Here is a 21,673-nt window from a genome sequence, read left to right as displayed (position 1 = left end):
CCCGGTTCGGGGGGAACGCTGCTCTGACGGGGGCGGGCGCGGCGGTGCCTCGGGCCGCCCCCCCCGCCCGCCGCATCCCTGCGCGGGCAGAGCCCCCCGGGCCGGCCCGCGCCTTTGTGCGCTCTTTCCGCGGCCGCTGATTGTTGCGGTTGGAAATGGAGAAACGAGGCGGGCGTGGGGGGGGGGGGATGGGGGCTGCTTGATTTATGGTGCCGAAAGCCGCCGTGAGACGGAGCCCTCCCGCCCGCCCTTCCCCGGGAGCGCGGTGCTGTTGGAGGGATCTTTAAAGAGGTGAAGGTCTGGAAACAAAAAGTCGCGCATGGGACGGGATTACGCAGCCGATTCTGGCCCAACCCGGAAGTTTATGCGGGAACACGTGCTGGTGGGAAGGTGGCGGGGCGGCCGCGCCGACCCCCCGCGCCTCCCGCCGCCTCCCCCGGGGGCTTCCCCGCCCTGCCGAGCCCTCCGGGGCCCCGCTGCTCCCGGGGAGCTGAACCGCGGCGGCAGACACGGCCTCAAAGTCCAGGGACTCCTAACGAGCGCACCTCAAACAGAGGTTGCTAGGGTGAGTAATAGTTTAATGTAGAAATGCTCCTGCAGTCTGATGGGGAAGAGGCCTTTTGGGTTTTTCTGCTGGTTTTTTTTTTTTGTTTATTTATTATTTGTAGCTGACTAGGTTCCACGCTGAATTTGAGAGTATAAATTAGAACTCTTGTACTTTCTTTCAGGTACTTATAGGCTGGTTCTACGTGTTTAATACCTGTTAAAGATGAGGCAGATTTTGTCAATGCTTAGAAATAAAACCCTTGAATTGATCTGTTAGGTAACTCCAGAGTGAGTAAAAAAAAATAGTGTGATCAAACGGCACAGTGTGAAGTTAGGAATTAACTCAGTGGTAGACTATTTCCCTTTAGACTACCAAGGTTCTGTCTGGATTAAAATTATTTAAAAACATACATTAATGTTTTGTAAGCTGCCCTCCCCCAAAATGAAAATCTGTAGTTGATGTTGTAAAGCAAGAATTGAAATTGTGTAACAGCGTGACATTTGAATTGGTATTCTGTATCTCCCTCACAGCCATGAGATGTTATATTTGTGTGCAATCTTAATATTTAGAAATAAAATGTGGGCAGTTTGTCTTTTTGTCCAGACTTCTCTGGTTTCAAAACTGGCTGAAAGCCACTCTAAAAGCTGTTGAAGCAGGTCATGGATGTGGGTAATGGTGCTTTGAGACACACCTGGACCTGCCTCCCAGGCTAAAACTAAGGATCCTGCTGCTCACGTGCTGCTCTTTTTCTTTGAGATTTTACTTCTTAAAAATTGCACTGCTGGCCAAATTACCAGCTCCAGCCTTTTAGTCTGCAAGCAGATTTCATGCCAAATTATTGCATTGTTAAGTCTTTTAATATTTTCAGGACTTCTGAGTTTCACATTTGCAGACTGTGTAACATGGCAGTTGTAAATTTTGTAGAACAGTCTTTAAAAAGCATTGAGGCAGAGTTGAAGCCCACAGTTCCCTGAAGTGTCCCTCGTGTCCTTGAAAGCTTTGAGTGGTAACCAGCCTTGGAAAAGTGGGAATGATTTTTCCAGGATCTGAGTTAACTTCTGGGTTTTGTGAGAACACCTTTGTACGTGTGAATGCAAAATTAACTGCTAGTCTTGAGGTTAAGGCATGGAAGCATGAGTGAGTTCATTAATTAGGGCTTTGCTCTTTGATTGGATGGTGACTTGGAGAGGACCAGAAGGGGTTGGGTGAGTTTTTTTTTTGTTTTAACTGTTACCCAGGTTGCCTTCTGGAGACAAAAGCTGTGAAATGAGCAGATCCCACGTGGCCACCAGAGAATCCTGTTGGGTGGGATGGGGCTCGGCAGCCCTTACACCTCTCTGAGAGGCTGCAGAGGGAGATGTGAAATTTCCAGGTCAATAAGAACTCACGGTTCAGACAGGCAGAGAATGTGCAGAGCAAAGCTCTCTTGTCTCTACAACTCCAGTATTTGTGTGGTGTTATAAATGGCTTCCAGTACAGCTCAGGTGGCAGGTATTCCCCAAAAAGGCAGGGGGAAAACCTTGCCAGTGCAAGGCAGAAGTTGCTGAGTGCTGTTTGTGTCCCAGGCAGGCATCAGCCCCCTGGTCTGTGTTACACCACAGAGCCCGGGTGTCCCAAGGGCTTGGGAATAGCACTGCCTGCTCCAGTGGGATGTTTGGTTTGGAGCAACTTATGATACTGTAATTGATTATGGTTTTTAAATAAGCACTTCAGGCATGCAGCCTTACAGTGTGTAACTCACAGACCTGAAAATCAAAAGGCTTTTCATTGTTTGGGGTTCTACCATTATGTTTCTCAGGGGAAACAGAGCAGGTTGCTCGACATGTGTTTTAGAATTTTTTTTTTTCTTTTTTTGTTTTATTTCTTTGTACTAAAGCTAAAATGGAAGGAGAGAGAGAGCCAGGTTGGCATGGATACATGACATGATATTAAACATGGCATTCTGCTTTTGTATCTTTAAATCAGGAATTATTTACATAATGTGCAGTGATCACAAATCTGCCTCTTTATCAAAGTTTTAAGCTTCATCAGGAGAAGCACCTTACAGAAATGTTTGGTAGCCCTTCTTGAAATAGCAGCAGTTTGTTTTTCTTTATACAAAGAAAGTAATTAGGATATTACTACTTTTGAAACGTTATAAATACGGGTTTTTTTAGTTTCATTGAATAGGCTGATTCTTGCTCAGTGACATTGGACTACCTCACTAAACATAGACAATCTTATCTGCAAGATTCTACATGCTCAAAACAGTTCTTTGAGTGATGAAATGCTCAGGGAACAGCTTGTAATATTCACAACTTTTTAATAAGTATTTTCTTTCGGAGATTTTGAAGATGTGGCAAACAGGTCCTTATATAGTATTGCAAGGCTGAGCTGCAGAGCTTGATAAAGTCACTTTCACTTGTGTTAGCTGAGGAGCCTCCTACCTTGCAAGATTATGGAGCTGGTTCAGCCTGATAATGTTTTAAGCTTAACCAGTATGTGCTACATAAAATAAAATGTTATCACAATGCAGCTTCCCCTGTATATTTTTTCTTCCTCATTTAATTTCCTTGCTAAATTAAAATGAGGAGGGTGGGCAGCATTGGTGCTTGGAAGTTGCACAAAGCCTAAAACTGGTGCTAAGTATTCAGTGACTTCTAATGTAAAAATTCTAGAAGTTGAGAATTCCTTTTGTTCCAAACAATGCAGCTTTGTTCCTACTGTACAGAAACAAAATAAGTGAAACTAGTCAAACTTTCATTGTCCCAACTGACAGACAAACAATTGCTGTTGTTTTACTGAGCTTTTTGCTGGGTTGTGAGCAACCATGAATTTTAAGACTTAAAATTTGGGGTATCAGGAGAGGGGTGCAGCTGGGGGATTTCTTACTTGAAAACAGCCTCACTAGAGAGGGATGCTTCTAAACTGGAGATATTTACTCTGAAATTGTAGGAATTGCTTTGCTAGTTTCTATCACCAGTCATTTACTGAAAACTTTGAAATAAGCAAGTAATTCATAACTGCTATGCATTGGGTTTTTTTCTGAATTTTGAAACTTTTAAGGTCTCAGCCATCATGTTTTTAAAGGTTAAACATGAAGAGGTCAGTGGCATTGTGGAAATGTTAAACTGTACTTGAAACCGATGGAATGGGTCGTGACACCCTTGTAGGGTGGCTGGGGAAGATGTGTTTTTGTGGTGTTAGTGTGGGTTTTTCTTCTAGCTCTGGTTTTGCTTTGAGTCCCAGTTTCATAGAAAGGCCTTTCATTCCTATACTGTGAAAGCAGACTAAGAGTTCTTGAGTCTTTTCATTTTCTCTTAGTTCTGTGAAGTGAAAAACCCCAAGCTTCTGCCTTTTTGTGGACTATTTAGTCCAGTCCCTTAATTCTCAACCAAGTTTTAGTCATATCTTCGTTTAGCAGTGGGGTGATCACAACTCCATACAGCCTAAAGAATGACTTAACTGGTGGTTTTTCCATTGTACATTTAGACCTTTTAGTTTATTTGTCATTTGAGCAAAGGTGTTGCTCTGTGTGGAAGGGTGCTCATGCCTCTTTCCCAAATGGATACTGTGAAGTTGAGATTTTAAAGTGTTTTGGAGCTGTTTTGATGGGTGACCTGTGTTAATTCCCCTTCTGTAGAGAAATTCATCTTCAGTAGCTGCTCTCAAGTGCTGAACACCAAAAGCACTGATAAGCCAAATTTCATCTGCAGACTTAAACCTTCCTTCCCTCAGCTCTTTCTGGTTAATAAACAATGCTGCAAGCTTCTAAACTTGGATGTGATGGTCACTGTTAAGATTGTAGTCTGATGAAAATTAAGTATTTATCCTACCTGATTAGTGTGTATATATAGTCCCGTTTTTGAGAGAGGAAGCACAATCTTTCTGGAATGAAAGGTGGAACTAGAAGTCAGGTCTTACCACTTTTGTTGACCCGTTCAGCATTCTGGGAGACAGGCTGCTGGGTGGTGACATCCTTTAATGGTGCTGCCTATCAATTAAGTGTGCTAGATGACTTAATACTTCTTCCTATTTTCTGTACCTCATAGCAACAAAGCAGGCCATTCTGCCACTTTATTTGGTCACCTCAAATGCCTTTAAAAAAGAGGAGTCTGGTTCTGACAAGGCAGTGGTGTTTGGGGCTGTGTGCAGTCAGTAGCAGTCCCACAGTTGTTTGTTGCTTTGATATTGTTTGGAGCATCTTTAAGGCTTTGTTACATTAAAATGTATCCTCCCCTTGTCTCAGTACCTTGCACTTGTGGTGCCACCATCCCTGCATGAATCCACAAGCAAAAGGTTTCTCCCTGCTATTGCACAGACTAAAACTGGGAAGAGTAAGAACTAAGTGCCTGAGGCTTAGCTTATTACAAGAATTACCTGTTCTGCTAAAAGTGCTGAGGAATACGTGTCACCAGCCAGCTGGATGTGGCTCAGCTGTGCATGTGGAAGGGCTAAGAAGGGAGTGCTGGAGTCTTGTGAATGAACATCTAAAATGCCAACTAATAATTTTGTCCTCTTACCTGTTTGGAGTAGGTGTTTGGCTTCATTGGGTTTCAGTGTATTATTCCCAGTGGGTGTTAAGGGGTGTGGAGGGTGAGTGAAATTAAGATCCACTTAAGGTATATTTTAGACTGTATAAGCAACAGCTCAAGTTCTGTGAAATAATTTAATTTTTTTCTTAATACTAAGGCAGATGGGTTTCCTTCTTAAGCAAGTGAAATGTGTTATCTCCTCTCTTCATCTTTAAATATGGAGTATTTGGCTTTTTAATAAGTTTTTATGCTGTCTAGAATAGCTTTTTGAAATTAGTTTTTCTTGTCCTACACATAAAGGAGTCTGTGACCTGATGTTAGTGTCCTATTTAATAAGCAGTTACATACTATAATAGTGGCACATTTGTTCTCTCCACCATGCAAAACAAAATTTCTCCAGTGAATGAATGTAACCTAATGTAAGGGCAAGCAAGAAATTAAAGCTTTCTTTATAAGCTCTTTATCACAAACTTGTTACAAGATAAAGTAAATGAGTTTTAATTGTGCTTCCCTCGTGCAGTTGCTTCACCGACAAAGATGGATCATTAGCATAACATGGTCTCACCATTTCTGCTCTTGGTATTTCTTGTAATGCTTGAAAATGTAGTGCCTCAAAGACTAGGAAAGGTGTCTTAAGTTTATGGGTAGGATAGCATTTTGCCTAGTAAATTATTTAATTCTCCCTGCTTTTAAGTGTGGTGGGTATGTTGAAATGCCTACAAATAAGCAAAGGAACCAGAGCACATCTAGAAAGTGAAACTGTGTGTACAAGAGACTGCACCATGAATGCCCTTAAATCCAGGAAATGGAGCTGTGTGGGGGCAAAAAATAAATCAATTACATGTACTTGTATTTACAGTTTGTTTTTTGTTTGTTTTTTTTTTTTTTTTCAGAGATGGTGGAGCCAGGACAAGATCTGTTGCTTGCTGCTTTGAGTGAGAGTGGAATCAGTCCAAATGATCTCTTTGATATTGACTCTCCAGATGTGGTTCTTGCAAATCCAGCACCAACTCCAGCTGTTCAGCAGGTTAAAACAAGAACACAGGAATTTGTTAGAGCTTGGGTTTGCTGGGATGAAAGGGTTAAAGGGGATGGTGTCCATGGCAAGTGGTTGAAGCATGTGGAGTTTTCTTAAGTTTCTTGCTTCACAGTACTGAGATTGGAAAATAGCTTGTGAATTAATTTTCAGCTTCCATACAAAAAAGCAATGTCAAACACTTGAGGTCAGTACAGGCAGAAATATGCTTAATTTTGGACATGACATGGGGAATAATGTCAGGTATCCATGGAGAGCTCTCATGTCATTGGGGTCTAGCTGCTCTGCAGTAAAATGCATAAAAAGTGTAATGAAATACCATGTTTAAGCTCCACAATGGCCTTCACTCTGCCAGAGTGTGGCCACTTCAGGCACAGGCTGGGAACAAAAGCCTTAAGGTTTTATTCCTGCTGACTTGCTGTGTTCTTCCCTTGCAGTCGGTACCGCTCAGCGCCTTGGAGCTGGGCCTGGACACTGAGGCTGCAGCTGCTGTGAAACAAGAACCAGAGACTGTCTCCACTCCAGCCTTGTTAAATGTTCGGGTGAGAGCCGAGCTCTGCTCCAGGGTTTGATGGGGAGGGGGCTCAACTTGGGCTGGGCACCAGCTGCCCACAAAGCTGCTTTATCACTCCTCCACCTCAGCTGCACAAAGGCTAAAAAACCGTGGTGAGAGCTCATGGGTTGAGATAAGGACAAGGAGATCAGCAATTTGTCATGGGCCAACCAGACTCAACTCGAGGAAATTAATTCGTTGCCAGTTAACAATTGAGGAAAATGAGAAATAAGAACAAATCTAAAAATACCTTCTTCCCACTCCTTCCTTTGTCCTGGGCTCAACTTCACTCCTGGCACCCATGGTCCTCCAAGGGCTGCAGGGGAGTCTCTGCTCCAGCACCTGGGGTACCTCCTCCCCTTCCTTCCCTGGCCTTGGTGTTTGCAGGGTTTCTCACATATTCTCACTCCTCCATCCCAGCTGCTGATGGTGTAACAGTTTTGCCTGTTGTTAAACAAATTCCTTCTCACAGGCACTCCAGTGACACTGACTGGCCAGGCCTTGGCCAGCAGTGGGTTGGACTGGCTGTATCAGATATGGGGAAGACTGTAGTGGTCATATCTTGTACCTGGGTGATGAATTTTTCTTTTTTTCTTTTCTTTACCATAAAATCTAAAAAAACCCTTCTGAAATATGTGCAATGTATTGAGAGATACTGTTGCAGCACAAAATAATTACTCTGGCACCTTCAGCATGTTATTTGAAGACATTTCTTATTTCAAGTGTCTTTTAAAAACTGGTGTATCCTATGTGCTAACGGAAGTCTAATAAAGTTTGCTCTTTCTTTTTGACTATTTTCTGAAAATTTCCCTGCTTCTTTGTTACCAGCAACCACCATCCACCACAACCTTTGTGCTGAACCAAATAAATCAGCTTCCAACTCTGGGGACGACGATAGTGGTGACAAAAACGACGCCTGTCACGACCTCGCGGCAGACGATCACTGTAGCAAAGATCATCCAGACCAGCACAACCACCCGGCCCTCGGTGGCTGCACCAGCAGTTCGCAGTGCCCTGAGCACTGCACCTCCCAAGGACCAGATTCAGCTGAAAGATCTGCTCAAGAACAATAGTCTTAATGAACTCATGAAGTTGAAGCCACCTCCTAATATTGCCCAACCAGTAGCAACAGCAGCAAGTGAGTTTTCTTTCTTTGTCATTACAGGATTTATTTAAATAGTGAAATAACAAAGAACTCTGCACATCCAGGATTTTCATTGATAACTACAATATCCTGGTCAAATGAATTCAGGAAACCTGGTAAATCTCATTTTAACTGTAGTAGTGTTGGAATTCAGGATGAAGTAGTATGAAATAACAGAATTAAAAAATTAAACTCTTGATTTACGGCATGGAATGAGGAAAATGACAGATTGCAGCTGGAAAATTGGTGAAATTATTTGGTGAACATTAGCTAATAGACTTCAGTATCTTACTGGAGTCTCCACCAGTTCCTGTTCTGGTGCATATTTGGAACTACAACAAACTCGTTCTATTTTCTATTTGACATCTTCCAAACTAGATTTGTAACACATAAGTTGTTTGTGTGAATTGTCTCCTGCAAAAGGAGGATCTATCCCTTTGTTTCATTGGAGGCATCAGATCTGTTGTTTAAGAAATTAAGTCCTAAAAACTTGCTGTTTATTTTCATGTTACTTCTGAAATGCTGCAGTAAGTTAAATACCACAAGTTCTTTGTTATCACACTCCAAATCTTCATTTTGTGATTTCTTCCATAATATTTCCTTGTGTGTGATTTCTAACATGTGGTCAACTTGTATAAGGAAAAAGCTGCATGTGTGTGTAACTAACTCTTTGAAGTTGTTCTGATTTTAGCATGAGGTTAAGATCAGACTAGTTCAGTTTGAAAATACCTTCAGTGCTGATTTTTTTTATTTTCTAAAAGATACGCAGGCATTTTCTGGATTTGTTATTTTCATTGTCTCTGAAACAAGCTTTGCTGATTTTATAGGTGTGGTTGGCATAACCTATTTTTCTGTATGCAGAGAGAGTGCAGTGCAGGAGCTGTCTGTTAGAACTGAAACAAAAAGCAGAATGTCCCTCTTTGTGTCACTGCTTTCTTAGGGAGTGGTTGCCAAAACCCAAGTTGGGACATGAACTGCAGTTGGGGAATGGAGTAAAGGAGGGGAGAAAGCACAAGGGGATAAGTCAGTCCTGTTAAATCAAGTGAAAATTCAGAGAAGCACAGGAGAGGTGACACCAGCACACAGTAACTGTTAGAGTGGCACAGCTGCAGAAAACAATGCAATCCGTGGCTTCTGTGTGAAGTGAAAAGGAGACCTGCAACCTCTAGAACTGCATTCCTGAACTTATTTGTGTTCCTGTGTCTCTGGATATTTTCTTGTGTTTATTAAAAAAAATGACAAATACTTGTAGAAAGGAGAAGCTCTTGGAAGGAAAATGGTCTTTTCATATAATTCAGGCAGCAGGAGTTCTAGATGGGAAAATATTAAGAAGTTAAATTATGCAGTGTCTTTGAGGAAAACATTTATTTGTGCAAGTGCCCTAATTGTTTTTAGAGGCAATTATGCTAAGTTTATTACATGCATTGATATGATGGAATCTTGACAGCTGCTTTCAATATTTTGCATCCATCCTTATGCAAATTATTTTAGTTGTGTACTGAGCCCTATTTCTAGTTCCTTGCAAATGTGTCTGAAGACAGGAAAGTTAATAAATGTTCTTCTTAAAGGATTGTGTTACAAATTTGTTCTTGAAGCATCATTGTGCTCCTGGATACTTTAATCTTCTCTTTCAGCTCATTAGTAGAGCAGCATGTTAATGTCAGTTGATGTTTGGAGGGAATTCTGTAAACCACAGCTTTCTTTTCTTTTGCAGCTGACCTAAGCAATGGTGCAGTGAAGAAGGAGGCTTCCACAAAAGAGGTAGCAAGAATATGGATAAATGACATTAAAATGAGAAGTTTTTCACCGACTGTGGTAAGTGGCACAAATGATTAATTTGCCAAACCAATGTGTTGCTGGCCATAAACAGTTGTGACCAGTTCCAGGAGTTACTCATACTTGTCTTGTGTGTGGTGGAACTGCCAAGTGCATCTGTTTGTTCAAAAGGTCAGTTGCTCCACAAGATGAAACTTGGTTAGATGAGTGAAGTTAACAGCTGTGCTGAGCTTAGATAGTAAATGACAATTTCAAGAAATTACTGTCCTTAGCAGAAGGTGGTGTGGGCCAAGAAGGGTGTGGCTCTGCTTAAAGGTGATAAGCATAGCATTTCCTCTGGGTTAAAACATTTTCTTTTGAAATCACTAGCAGTGAGGAAACTGAAAGACTTCCCCCTAGCATGGCTGTGCTTCTGGGCAGTTAAATTGAAAATGTAAATTGAATATCATTCAATTTCCCAAATGTAATAAAATTCCATTCTGATGCTGTAAACATTTGAGTGTTGGCATCTTCACTGATGGCTAGACTCAGGCTGATGTTTGGGAAGAACTGTGCTCCTCAGTGACTGCCATACAGAAAGGGTTTTTCAGATCACTTCTTTTGTATTAAACATTAGTTGTGGAATATATTTAATTTTTCATCTATTGAGTGCTTTACAAATACTTATATGTTTACATTGGTCAGGGTCACAGAAAATGGGTAACTGTCAGGATTCAGAGAATACTGGACAGCACTGACTATTTACTTATGAAGTTGTGAAATGATGCCATGAATGTGGAACTGCAGGAGACTCCAGGGGAGTCTTGAACATTAGGGTTGTCATGTTTTCAAGGCCATTTTCTTTAAGTCATAATCTGGTTTTAATATGCAGCAAGAAGAATCTCTTTTTAATTCTGCTTATGTGAGTGTGGAGTGCTTGATCTCCTTGCAAAGAAGAGGAAGTTGCCTGACTTAGTGTCTTTAGAGGGTTGTTCAGAGTGTAAGAAATCTGTTTGTGTGTAGTTTCCCAGCAATTCACTGGTTTGTTCCCTACATGTGTTGAAACATTGAAGTGCATGTTTGTCCTCATTTCCTTTCTCATGTTAATTTCCAGGAGATGGAATATTAACAATGGGCTGTTTGACTAACACAAGTATTTCTCAATTCTAGAAAGTGCCAGCAGTAAAAGAAGAGGAGGAACCCGAGGAAGAAGATGAAGAAGAAATGGGCCATGCAGAGACCTATGCTGAATATATGCCAATAAAATGTATGACCTGGTCTTCTGTTACATCAAAAGGCTGAATGCTTTGAGAGTTTATGTATTTACTCTTGTGTAATTACTAACACAGAAAGTAGATAGTATCTGAAGTTAACAGGACCTGAATACATTGTGGGTTTTCCTAGGAAATGTATCTTCTGTAACACTTAGATTTGTAAGATAAGTGGATTTTTAAGTAGAAGAGGAGTTCTTCAGTATCATTGAGCAGTATTTGTTTCACAGATATGACTGATGAACCAAAATCAGGCTTTTTTTTTACCTCTGTTAAGATGCCTTATGCCTCAGCAGAGGAAATTTTGTAAAGGAATTCAGTGCTCACTGCTACACTTAGGAATCTAGTCTGAGTCTTCTGGTGTGAAATCACCCTAAGCACATTCTTCCTGCATTGTTCCTGGCTGACTACTTAGAACTGGCTCTTGGTTGTGTTTTGAGTGAATCTTTTACTGCTGTTAATTGCCATCTCCTCTTTTTTCTCTTTTCTTTGTTGTACCCATTGACAACAAGCTGTTATCTTGTTTGCCACATACAGTGACCTGCTGTAAAAGCAAGGCAAAAATTTTACAGGGAGTTTGTAGCTGAATGGTTAATTTTTATTGTTACTGATGAGATCTGTCAGCAATTAAACCATGTCTGTTCTAAATCTTTTCTCCTCTCATTCTGCTTAAAAATGGCACTATATAAATAGTGAGAAGAATGTTGCTTTTGTGATTCTGGCATCCTGAGGCTGCTTCTGGCCTTTTTGGGAAAACAAGGTTCAGACTAGTTTTTCTCAAACAAGTGAAGTACACAAATACTTTAATTTTCTGTAAAGTGAATTTTATCTAATCTCATAAAAATTGTGGGAAGCTGGTGAGAAGAGAAAGTTAGGATTGCAGTTATAAATTCAGATTAATGTGTTCCTTCATATGCAATGCAGTTTAACACTTGACAGATTGTTTCATTGCAACATACTCGTTGATTTCAGCCTTTGCAATCACAATTTTAAGTTGTTTGGGTAAATATAATAACTTGTGCTGCAGCAACAGAACTCTGTATTTTGTTTTCATCTTCTGCCTTCCTTCCTCTTCTTTCTCCACCAGTAAAAATTGGTCTGCGTCACCCTGACCCAGTAGTGGAAACCAGCTCGTTATCCAGTGTGACTCCTCCTGATGTGTGGTACCAGACATCAATATCAGAGGAAACAATTGACAGTGGCTGGTTGTCAGCTTTGCAGCTGGAAGCAATCACTTATGCAGCCCAGGTATGCCAGACATCAGCACAGCTTAAAAGCTAACATGGAATTTAAGAAGAAAAACTAAAATCTGACAAGCGCAGCTATGTCAGTTTTACAAGGAGATAAAATAATAAGAGCTTAAAGGTTTGAGTTGCATTAGAAGATGGCAGGTGAGCTTCAGCTCAGATAAATGGGAGGTAATACACCCAGGAAAATTTCCTCTAAACCACTTCCATGATGGTGATCTCTTAACTGTCTTAGAGCATGTTAGTCATTTTTATTTCCCTGAAGTAATTTAATGGCTGCAGTAGCAGCAGGCTGATAAAGCCAGCCCTCTTTGACATCCTTGGGAAGGGAATGGAGAGCAGCACTGGGTGTTATTTTGCTGCTGGGTTAAACTTCAGTGTGCCCACCCCAGATGTGTGTGCAGCACTTTGTGGGAAGGAGGCAGTGGAGTTAGAGGACAACTAAAATGGTCACAGAGGGAAAAGTTACCTCATGAAAAGAGACTGACACAGCTGGGACACCTGGGGCTGGGGAGGAGAGAAAGGAATGGGAATGAAATCAGGGTTAAGATAATCAAGGAGTGATACCACACAAAACCAAAAGCAAAGCAGAGCTTGGTGACACTGACAGGAGATTGGTTTAAAATGGGTAGATTCAGAACACTGCATTCCACAGGCTGTGGGTGTCTGAGTCTTCCTGCTACAAAAGGCTGTAGATGTCTGTCAGAGGGTTAGGAAAAGGCACAAAATATTGGACAGATGTTTAGAACAGTTCTGGGTGCTGAGGAAAGAAAGGGGAGAATGGATCACACAATGCAGTTAGGGTGGTGTGCTCTCCCTAAATAAAATCCCCTCTTCCTGCTGCCAGGAGTTTGCTTGGACACTTGGTCTCCTCCAATAGGATGTTTCTTATGTTTGCTCTTTTCTGACAATCCCCTGTGATGTGTTCTGGAGAATGAGTACAAGTTTTTTGTTCTTTCTCCTACAGCAACATGAAACATTCCTGCCCAATGGAGACAGAGCTGGATTCTTGATAGGTGATGGTGCTGGTGTAGGAAAAGGAAGGACCATAGCTGGAATAATCTATGAAAATTACTTGTTAGGCAGAAAAAGAGCAGTCTGGTAAGTGTGTCAGGATTTGTTAGAGCAGACACTCCAGTGACTCTGTGACTTAAATTCAGGGTCATCTGTCTTCTGCCAAATGTTCTAGCAGCTGACTGCCTTTTGACTGCTGTGGCTTACAGAATGTGCTTTGTTTTGTGTCTTCAGGTTTAGCGTGTCAAATGATCTGAAATACGATGCTGAGAGAGATTTGAGAGATATTGGAGCAAAAAACATATTGGTGCATTCATTAAACAAGGTGTGGAAACTTTTTACTATGTACAGTTGAGGCAAACCTTTAGGTACGCTTGTGTGACGAGTTGTGCATGTTGACTGTTTTAAGAGCAAGAATGTACTAATTTCAATAAATTTGCTGTCTAGGTCTTGCTTGACAGGCCTAAATCTTACAAAGAACCACACAGAGCTTTAAGTTAATCATGTAAATAGGCCCCTTGTAGGATTAAGTCTTAGCATGTGTGCTTTTTTATAAAAAAACTACACTTTAAGCTACTACTGACACTACTAGTAAAGTGTTTTCTAGAAGTTGAAATATTCTTTACATCCTTAAAGCTGTATAGCATTTGATTTTTTTCCTTTCTATCTCTCAGTGCACACTTTATATGTAATGCATTTTATGTGTAAAAGTTGAATAATAGACTTGCTCAGTGATTTATTTATTAAAGCAGCAATGGTGTGCAGTTATTTTTGGAGACACTGCCCCTGCTCTGGATTAGCTGCTTAAATTGTAAAGTGTGATTACTGGTTGAATTCACTGAACCCAAAAGTTTGGTTTAAGTTGGTATTTTTGCTTTGTGAGTTCTTAATTTCCAAAATAAGGCTTTAGAAATCATCATTTAAGGTAGCAGCTGTAAAGTACACTTGAGGTATTGGCTCTTAAACGGATACATTGAAACTAAAATCCCAATTGTATTTAAACTAAGGAAACCATGTAGCCAAAGAATGTGGCTGCTGAGCTTTTGAAGCCTCAGATTTAGTCTTCCTTAAGTCTGTGTTTAAGTAAGGCCCTGTGTAACCCCTTAACCAGGTTGCCATCAGCCGTGCCCTGATCTTGATGTGGGGTTGTGGGTGGCTCCAAGTGTTCACACCTTTCAGTTTGAGCCCACTGCATCCCTTCATCTGGTGGGTGGGATTGAGGAGGGGTCTCTCTTGATTAATTTCTGTAATTTCTATTTATTGCAGTTCAAGTATGGGAAGATTTCTTCCAAACACAATGGAAGTGTGAAGAAAGGTGTCATCTTTGCTACCTATTCTTCTCTGATTGGGGAGAGTCAGTCTGGTGGTAAATACAAAACCAGATTAAAGCAGCTTCTTCACTGGTGTGGTGAAGACTTTGATGGAGTTGTATCCTTTTTCTGGAATTCATTTGATTATAATGAAATTGCTGTTTATACTTATCTTTAAAGATTTTTAGGTGTTCTTTATTTGTAATAGCAATCAGTTGTATGCATGTTCTGACGTTACACTTACAATTTTACAAACTTTATGCCAAACATATTACCATCAACTTGTTGGCACACAACTCTGGTACAAGAGTGAAGTTTGTTTTTTTCTACATCAAACCTATAAAATTAACCAATTGTCCTTAAGAACCCTAAGTTTACATTGATATTTTAAATGGATTTATTTAAATATATATTTGGAGTATCATCAGCATTTTTAAGAACTTTAGTGTGCCAATTTACTATCTAAATATTTTTCCAAGGTTTTTTAGTTAAAATGACCAGTGTTTGGAGTTTACAATTTCCATCTGCTCCCCCATTGTAGTTGATTTTCTTGCCTTCTGTTGTAGCTTCTCATTCTGTACATTAGTGGGACAAAGCTTTTCCTTAATTACGGTTCAGATCGTATTTGACGAGTGTCATAAAGCAAAGAATCTGTGTCCTGTTGGTTCATCAAAACCAACAAAAACAGGTCTGGCTGTATTGGAACTTCAAAATAAACTTCCAAAAGCCAGGGTTGTTTATGCCAGTGCCACAGGTATGTACTGCTGGGTTTGTATTAAATGTTTCTGGATGGCTTTGCTGGCACTGGTACAGATTTCTGTTTCTCTTTTTAGGTGCATCTGAGCCAAGAAACATGGCATATATGAACCGTCTTGGAATATGGGGTGAAGGAACTCCATTTAGGGAATTCAGTGATTTTATTCAGGCTGTTGAAAGAAGGTAAAGTTTCAAAGACCTACAGCAGAATGCTCAGGGTTGTGGCTGACTGTGCTCCCCTGTTCCTTGTCTTCACTTTCTAGTCCTTTGCAAGCATGTCCTGTCACATTAAAAACTCTGGCTTCTATATCTAGCAGAAGTGTTATTTATCATAAGTGGTGAAAAATAAGATGTTTCCTTTGTTCACAGAAAATTTTGAGAGCTTTAAAAGCTTTCTGGGAAAAGAGGCCTCTCAAAAATGTGGGTGTTATGAAAGCAAAATACTTTGCTGCTCCCCATGAAAACACCCTGTATTGTAGTGAGTATGCTCAGTGTAGTTAATGGCTCCCTATTTGTAGAAGGCCTCTAATGTTTATGCATTCATCTTAGGCAATTTAACAGGAGGAAATCTTGTGCTTATTGGCATAAGAACCCAGTTCAGGGAAATTCTTTGTGCTGTTACAAGGTACTTGGTGTTTCAGAACAAACGAATAATACGAAATGCGAGAGGTCAGTAGAAAAGGCGGCTGCTGCATTCTGTGGTGGCTGAGCATCTTGCTTTGCCTACTCAAAAAGAATTTAAACACTTCAGAATGCCACAGTAGGGTTTAGGATACATCTTGTTTACCATCTACATGATGTGTGGTTTTTCTGGACTCTGCAAGTGTAGCCTCTCTTCATTACTGGGTGCAATTAAATAAGCAATAATGAAGTTAGAGCCCCAAGCCTGTGAGTAGCAGTCAGCTGTTTTACAGGTGACTTCTCAAGGTGTGTTGCTGTTGAAGAGAACTGAAGTTACTTAGTAGTTAAATAATTTTCATATCAGCATAAATCTGAATAACATAAAATTGCTTATATTATTTCAAATCATCAGCAGTTTATAAAATTAGAATGCAAGCATTTGCTGATAATTGGACCAACTTTGTTATCTAGTTCAAATTTATAAGTTACTGTCTCCTAATCTATCCTAGGTCATTTGGGAAAAAAGTAACTGAGTTTTACCTCTTGGGATACACTTAACATTTACAAGGCAGGGATACAATTTTATGTAAAGACCAAATTTCAAATTATTTCGAAAACATATTCCTTCACATTCATAACCTGTTTTTTTCTAAAGTACTTGGGGTTGTGTTTTGATGTGTTTTTTTAACAAATTCTTGCTTTTGAAAATTCTAATATGGATTTAAATTGTTCCTTTATTTTAGAGGTGTTGGTGCCATGGAAATAGTTGCTATGGATATGAAGCTGAGAGGAATGTACATAGCCAGACAGTTGAGTTTTTCAGGTGTAACTTTCAAAATCGACGAAGTTCTGCTCTCACAGGAATATGTTAAAATGTACAATAAATCTGTGAAACTGGTAAGAACCCCTTTTGAAATTTGCTTTCTCTTGAGTTATGAGAGATTGGAGCTGGTTGAAATTTGAATGCTGCTTTTCTTGTTCAGTGGGTCAGTGCTCGAGAGAGGTTCCAGCAAGCGGCCGATCTCATCGACGCGGAGCAGCGCATGAAGAAGTCCATGTGGGGTCAGTTCTGGTCAGCTCACCAGAGGTTTTTCAAGTACCTTTGCATAGCCTCAAAGGTGAAGAGGGTGGTGCAGCTGGCTCGGGAAGAAATCAAGAATGGCAAAGTAAGTTGATCAAGACTGATTTTTAAACATTTGTCTTAAAGATAAAGCTGTTAGATTAATTTTTTTCATATATAATACAAATAATTTCAGCCATAGTAGGAGCATGCTTTTGTACTTCATGCCATCTAATGAGCAGAAAATCAGGCAAAATAAACTTACAGCTGCTAGTGACACTGTCTGGTATTCGTTTGTCCTTCAGTGCGTTGTCATTGGCCTGCAGTCAACAGGAGAAGCAAGAACATTGGAAGCTTTGGAGGAAGGTGGTGGAGAATTGAATGACTTCGTTTCTACAGCAAAGTAAGACTGAATTTTAAAACTGTTCTCTACAAAACTAACCTTCATCCAACTTAGTGTGTGTATGTGGCCATTTGTCCTTGTGTGTGTCAAACGTGCATCAGTGCACAGAAGGTTGGGAGTCCTTTAGTGATATTCTTTACAGATGTTGCCTGTACCTAAAATCTGGCAGCACTGCTCAGGTGAGGCAGTGCTTGTCTGCTGGTTCTCCTGGCATTCCAAACTGATGTTTTCAGGTGTGAACAGCTCGGACTGTTCTCAAACTGGGAGGATGGGGACACCTGCCAAGTGTGTGCTGCATTTATACCAGAGCAAGTTACAGACCATGACTTCCCTCTTTGATCAGAGGGACCAGAGCCAATCCCAGGGCTGCCTTGCTGAAGATCTTAATAAATTAACTTAATTTTTTACTTAAATTGAGCAATTAAAAAATGGCAGTAGCAATGCCACTTATTACCAAAACCAAATTTAACAAGTTATAACAGTGCTGTAAAAGAGGTGTGTCCTACTTTTAAGAAGGTGACAAATACAGTAATGTGGGTGTTAATACAGAGTGTCCAACTGCACTCACAAGGAGTCATTCTTCAGAGAAGTCAAGCAAGCTGTTCAGTGTTACAGGTTTGTACTTTAAATAAATGCAAATTCCACTGAGCAACCCTTTTTTCTTAAACAGAGGAGTATTCCAGTCTCTTATTGAGAAGCACTTTCCAGCTCCTGACAGGAAGAAGCTGTTCAGCTTGTTGGGAATTGACCTGACTGCTCAAAGTAACAACAATTCACCCAGAGACAGCCCTTGCAAGGAGAACAAAGTAAAGAAAAGAAAAGGTAATGCTGGAGTTCCTACACTAATGCCACAGTGAAAATGGCAACTTCCCAGCTGTGTAAGAGTGAACTTTGTCTGGGGAAAAAAGGGAATATCTGTACAGTCATCCATGAAAGAGAATGTATTGCAGATCTCCTAAGGCTAGAGGTTGCCATTAATAGATGTTATATTTCTGATAAGCAATATAGCCTGCAAATTTTAGTTAATTTTGCTCAAAATTGGGTTGATCTGCTATGGAACCATATCCCAAAGTTCCTTTTCTGTGTCAGATCACTTCTGAGGTAGTCACTCTTTCTATATCTTGAGGATCAATGAGGAGAAGCCTAATATCACCCCCTGCCCAAACTGATTATCTTAAAAACTGGAGAGAGGTCTTGCTTAAAGCCTACATTCTTTTAAAAAGTTCTGTTTTCAAAAGTTGAGTATTTTTCAATTTTGTGTGGTAAAACAGGCCTCAAAGTGTGTAGACTACAAGGTTTAAACTAACTCCTCTTTCTTGTGGGATGATGGAATTAGGTGAAGAAATAAGCAGAGAAGCCAAAAAAGCCCGCAAAACAGGTGGCCTTGCAGGGAGCAGCTCTGATGAGAGTGAAAGTGAGTCTGATGCTTCAGACAATGAAGAAAGTGACAATGAGAGCTCCAAATTTTTGAGTTCTGGAGACGATGACGACTTCAACCCATTCAGAGATGAATCCAGTGAAGATGATGAAGATGGTAAGGCTCTCTAAGTGTTTCAACAAGAAAGTAGCTGTATTTGCAGAGAGTAAACAGAAAGTCTTCCCAAACATTTCAGTGAGCCACAGATGACTGTTTACTAAGCAGGCAGTTTAATTCCAGTGAGACTGCAATTAGTAGAATGTGAAGCTTCAATTAGTTTTTTATACTCTGGAATTCAGACTTTTGTAAGTCACTTTATGCAATGAGAATGTATTTGTTTCAAAGGGATGGATGGCTGCTTAGTAAATGTTTGAAATTTTTATTTAACTTCAGATCCCTGGTTGATTAGAAAAGAGCATAAAAAAAATAAAGAAAAGAAAAAGAAGAAAAGCATAGATCCAGATTCTATTCAAAGTGCCTTACTAGCCTCTGGTCTGGGATCCAAACGACCCAGCTGCTTCACTTCCACTGTTGGAACCACCACTTCTAGTACCAACACGTCTGGTAAGAGCAGCTTTCTTTGATGTTATTAATTTCCTAGCAGTTAGGCAATAAAATTCTAAATCTCAAAGAGTCTTTCTTGACTTTCAGCAAACAGTAACACAAACAGCAGCTTTGTAACGAGTCAGGATGCTGTTGAAAGGGCCCAACAAATGAAAAAAGAACTGCTGGATAAACTGGAAAAGCTGGCTGAAGATCTTCCACCTAATACACTGGATGAGCTTATAGATGAACTGGGTGGTCCTGAAAATGTTGCAGAGGTAGGCTGGTGATCACATATTAAGAAAAAAGTATGTTTTTTAAAAGTTGGTTTATCAGTTTTAGACAGTGACCTCAGGAATGAGAGCAGAGGTCTCTGCTGGTGCCTCTGAATGAAAGGGAAATTTGAATATTGTGTTAGAATACTCTGAGTGGGTGAACACTTATTTCTGAGATTTGATAGCTTCTGGTTGGGTAAATCACACCAGTTTCTCTTTTGTTTTACTGTGGTCTGTTTCTCTGACTGGCTATAGCCAATTTGCTGCTGGTGTGTATTAAACAGGCAGGAGCTTTAACTCATCCTTCAAGGCAGTGGAGATCAAGAACCTTTGTGTTGATGAAAAGCCTGATTAATCTCTCAATAACTTCAGAAAAACATCTTTAAGCTACCTGTTTTTATCAAGTAGCAGCATCAGTGTGATTTAAAAGAGCCTGTTGAAATCAGTGGCAGCCTAAGCTGTCTGTTGAGCTTATTTTCTTAGTGCTGCTGGTAAATCCCTTATGAACAGTGGCATAATACAACATCATTTGTCATATTCCACATAGCAGTTTTGCACTCAGAGTAAATGACTGAGCATTTTACTGTGTGTACATGGATACCTCATGCTGCCTGGGGCTCTGGGTGCTGGGGTGGTTTTGGCATTGCCCTGAGCTCGTGCTCCCTCCCAAGATGACGGGCCGCAAAGGCAGAGTGGTGAGCAACGACGACGGCAGCATCTCCTACGAGTCCAGGTCTGAACTCGACGTGCCCGTGGAAATCCTGAACATCACAGAAAAGCAGAGGTTCATGGATGGAGATAAGGTAATCTGGGGAGAGAGCCTGTAGGCAGATGTGCCAGTGCCATAGTAACTCAAAGCTATTCACCAGTGACTGGCAGGTAGTGTAAGTTCTAGTTAAGAAACACTTTCAGTTCACTGCTGGTTTGTTTTTTAAATCAGTGTGTTGAAAGGTCAGGCTGTAGTTTGGGTGACCTCAGAGGCCTGTGCTTGGTGTACACCCATGTGCCAAACTGAAAGCTGGCACCTTTGAGCTGGTTTTTTTAAAACAATGTGTTTAAAAGGCAGATTTGTGATTCATACCTTTGATTCATTGATCTGGGTCACTGTGCACCTCCCCTTCCAAGAGGAAATAATTAAATTGGGAAATGGGGAAGGCCACTGTATGAAAACTTAAAGTGAGGGGTGAAGGGAAAAGGTGAGGCCTGTTAACCTTAACAAGGCTTGAGAAGTCCCACTGGGAGGAGTGGTGGCTTCTGCCCTTAATGTTGCACTCTGAAAGAAAATCCTGACCTGAATAGTGGTAGAATTGCATCTGATAAAAGAAGTGGGGGGAGAAAACCCTTCCCAGTGGTTCACTTGGGCCCTGCTGCCACAAGAGGGCAAATGGAGTAAATGTCACTGTGCATGGAACTTGTGTGGTCCCTTGTGACACTTCAGAGTAAAAGCTCTGGTTCCTGTAAGTGATTTGTGCACAGTCCAAACATTTACATTCTTTCAAGGCAAATGCATCCAGGCACTGGAATGGCTGGATCCTCTTCCCTGTACAGCATTAGCAGCAATGTTTTGTCTTTTCTGGTGTTTGCTACTGGAGCAAGCCTGTGTCCCTCCCCTTTTCCTTCAGAGTCCAGGCCAGTGTCAGGGGACCTGCCCTCTGGGATGGCAAATCTTTGTTTGCACAGAGAGTTGTTGTTGAAAAGTAAATCAAAACCCCCTCCTTTCACTCAGAAAAGTTCATTAGTATTTCTAACTCTGATACAGAAAGCCACACCTTTGCTGCCCTCCCTCTGCCTTGTGAGTAACAGTGAAACCATCCCAGATCCATGTTTGGTAATAGTTGTAAAACAAGAATTTTTTTTTTAAACTGAAGCTTGATCTTGGATTTATTGCTAACTGAGAGCTCTTTTCTCAATCACAGAACATTGCCATCATCTCAGAGGCTGCCAGCTCTGGTATCTCACTGCAAGCAGACCGCAGGGCCAAGAACCAGAGGAGGAGGGTTCACATGACCCTGGAGCTGCCATGGAGTGCAGACAGAGCAATCCAGCAGTTTGGTAAATCACTCACTGTGTCCTGACCCAGCAGACTCAGCAATAATAACTGAATTTATTGCTAATGTGGGAAATCAGATGGAGTAGGCATTTCCTAGGGACCCCTCCAGTCCCTTGTACCCATGAACAGAATTTCATCAGCTTTATCTGTGGTCATG

General features: G+C 40.8%; 1 protein-coding gene across 2 annotated transcripts in view; it reads left to right on the top strand.

Annotated features, from left to right (window-relative positions):
• Positions 1 to 21,673, top strand: part of SBNO1 (strawberry notch homolog 1) — a 28,875-nt gene that overhangs the window by 508 nt on the left and 6,694 nt on the right. The window contains exons 1-21 of one of the 2 annotated variants that reach the window (XM_064392285.1): positions 313 to 565; positions 5,955 to 6,088; positions 6,535 to 6,639; positions 7,479 to 7,788; positions 9,509 to 9,609; positions 10,720 to 10,816; positions 11,908 to 12,068; positions 13,035 to 13,168; positions 13,316 to 13,406; positions 14,348 to 14,509; positions 15,010 to 15,145; positions 15,225 to 15,330; positions 16,512 to 16,665; positions 16,752 to 16,934; positions 17,134 to 17,231; positions 17,902 to 18,053; positions 18,568 to 18,765; positions 19,042 to 19,212; positions 19,300 to 19,469; positions 20,138 to 20,269; positions 21,383 to 21,518. In XM_064392285.1, coding sequence (XP_064248355.1) covers positions 5,957 to 6,088; positions 6,535 to 6,639; positions 7,479 to 7,788; positions 9,509 to 9,609; positions 10,720 to 10,816; positions 11,908 to 12,068; positions 13,035 to 13,168; positions 13,316 to 13,406; positions 14,348 to 14,509; positions 15,010 to 15,145; positions 15,225 to 15,330; positions 16,512 to 16,665; positions 16,752 to 16,934; positions 17,134 to 17,231; positions 17,902 to 18,053; positions 18,568 to 18,765; positions 19,042 to 19,212; positions 19,300 to 19,469; positions 20,138 to 20,269; positions 21,383 to 21,518 — 2,929 coding nt within the window. In that variant the 5' untranslated portion in view covers positions 313 to 565; positions 5,955 to 5,956. Of the gene's footprint in view, positions 1 to 312; positions 566 to 5,954; positions 6,089 to 6,534; positions 6,640 to 7,478; positions 7,789 to 9,508; positions 9,610 to 10,719; positions 10,817 to 11,907; positions 12,069 to 13,034; positions 13,169 to 13,315; positions 13,407 to 14,347; positions 14,510 to 15,009; positions 15,146 to 15,224; positions 15,331 to 16,511; positions 16,666 to 16,751; positions 16,935 to 17,133; positions 17,232 to 17,901; positions 18,054 to 18,567; positions 18,766 to 19,041; positions 19,213 to 19,299; positions 19,470 to 20,137; positions 20,270 to 21,382; positions 21,519 to 21,673 lie in introns of those variants that run through there. The other variant, XM_064392284.1, reaches the window with a different exon arrangement.

This window comes from Passer domesticus, chromosome 17 (assembly GCF_036417665.1).
Source record: "Passer domesticus isolate bPasDom1 chromosome 17, bPasDom1.hap1, whole genome shotgun sequence".
Taxonomy (NCBI): domain Eukaryota; kingdom Metazoa; phylum Chordata; class Aves; order Passeriformes; family Passeridae; genus Passer; species Passer domesticus.
Note: the sequence above shows the minus strand (reverse complement) of the source record. Positions and strands in the feature narration are given on the sequence as shown.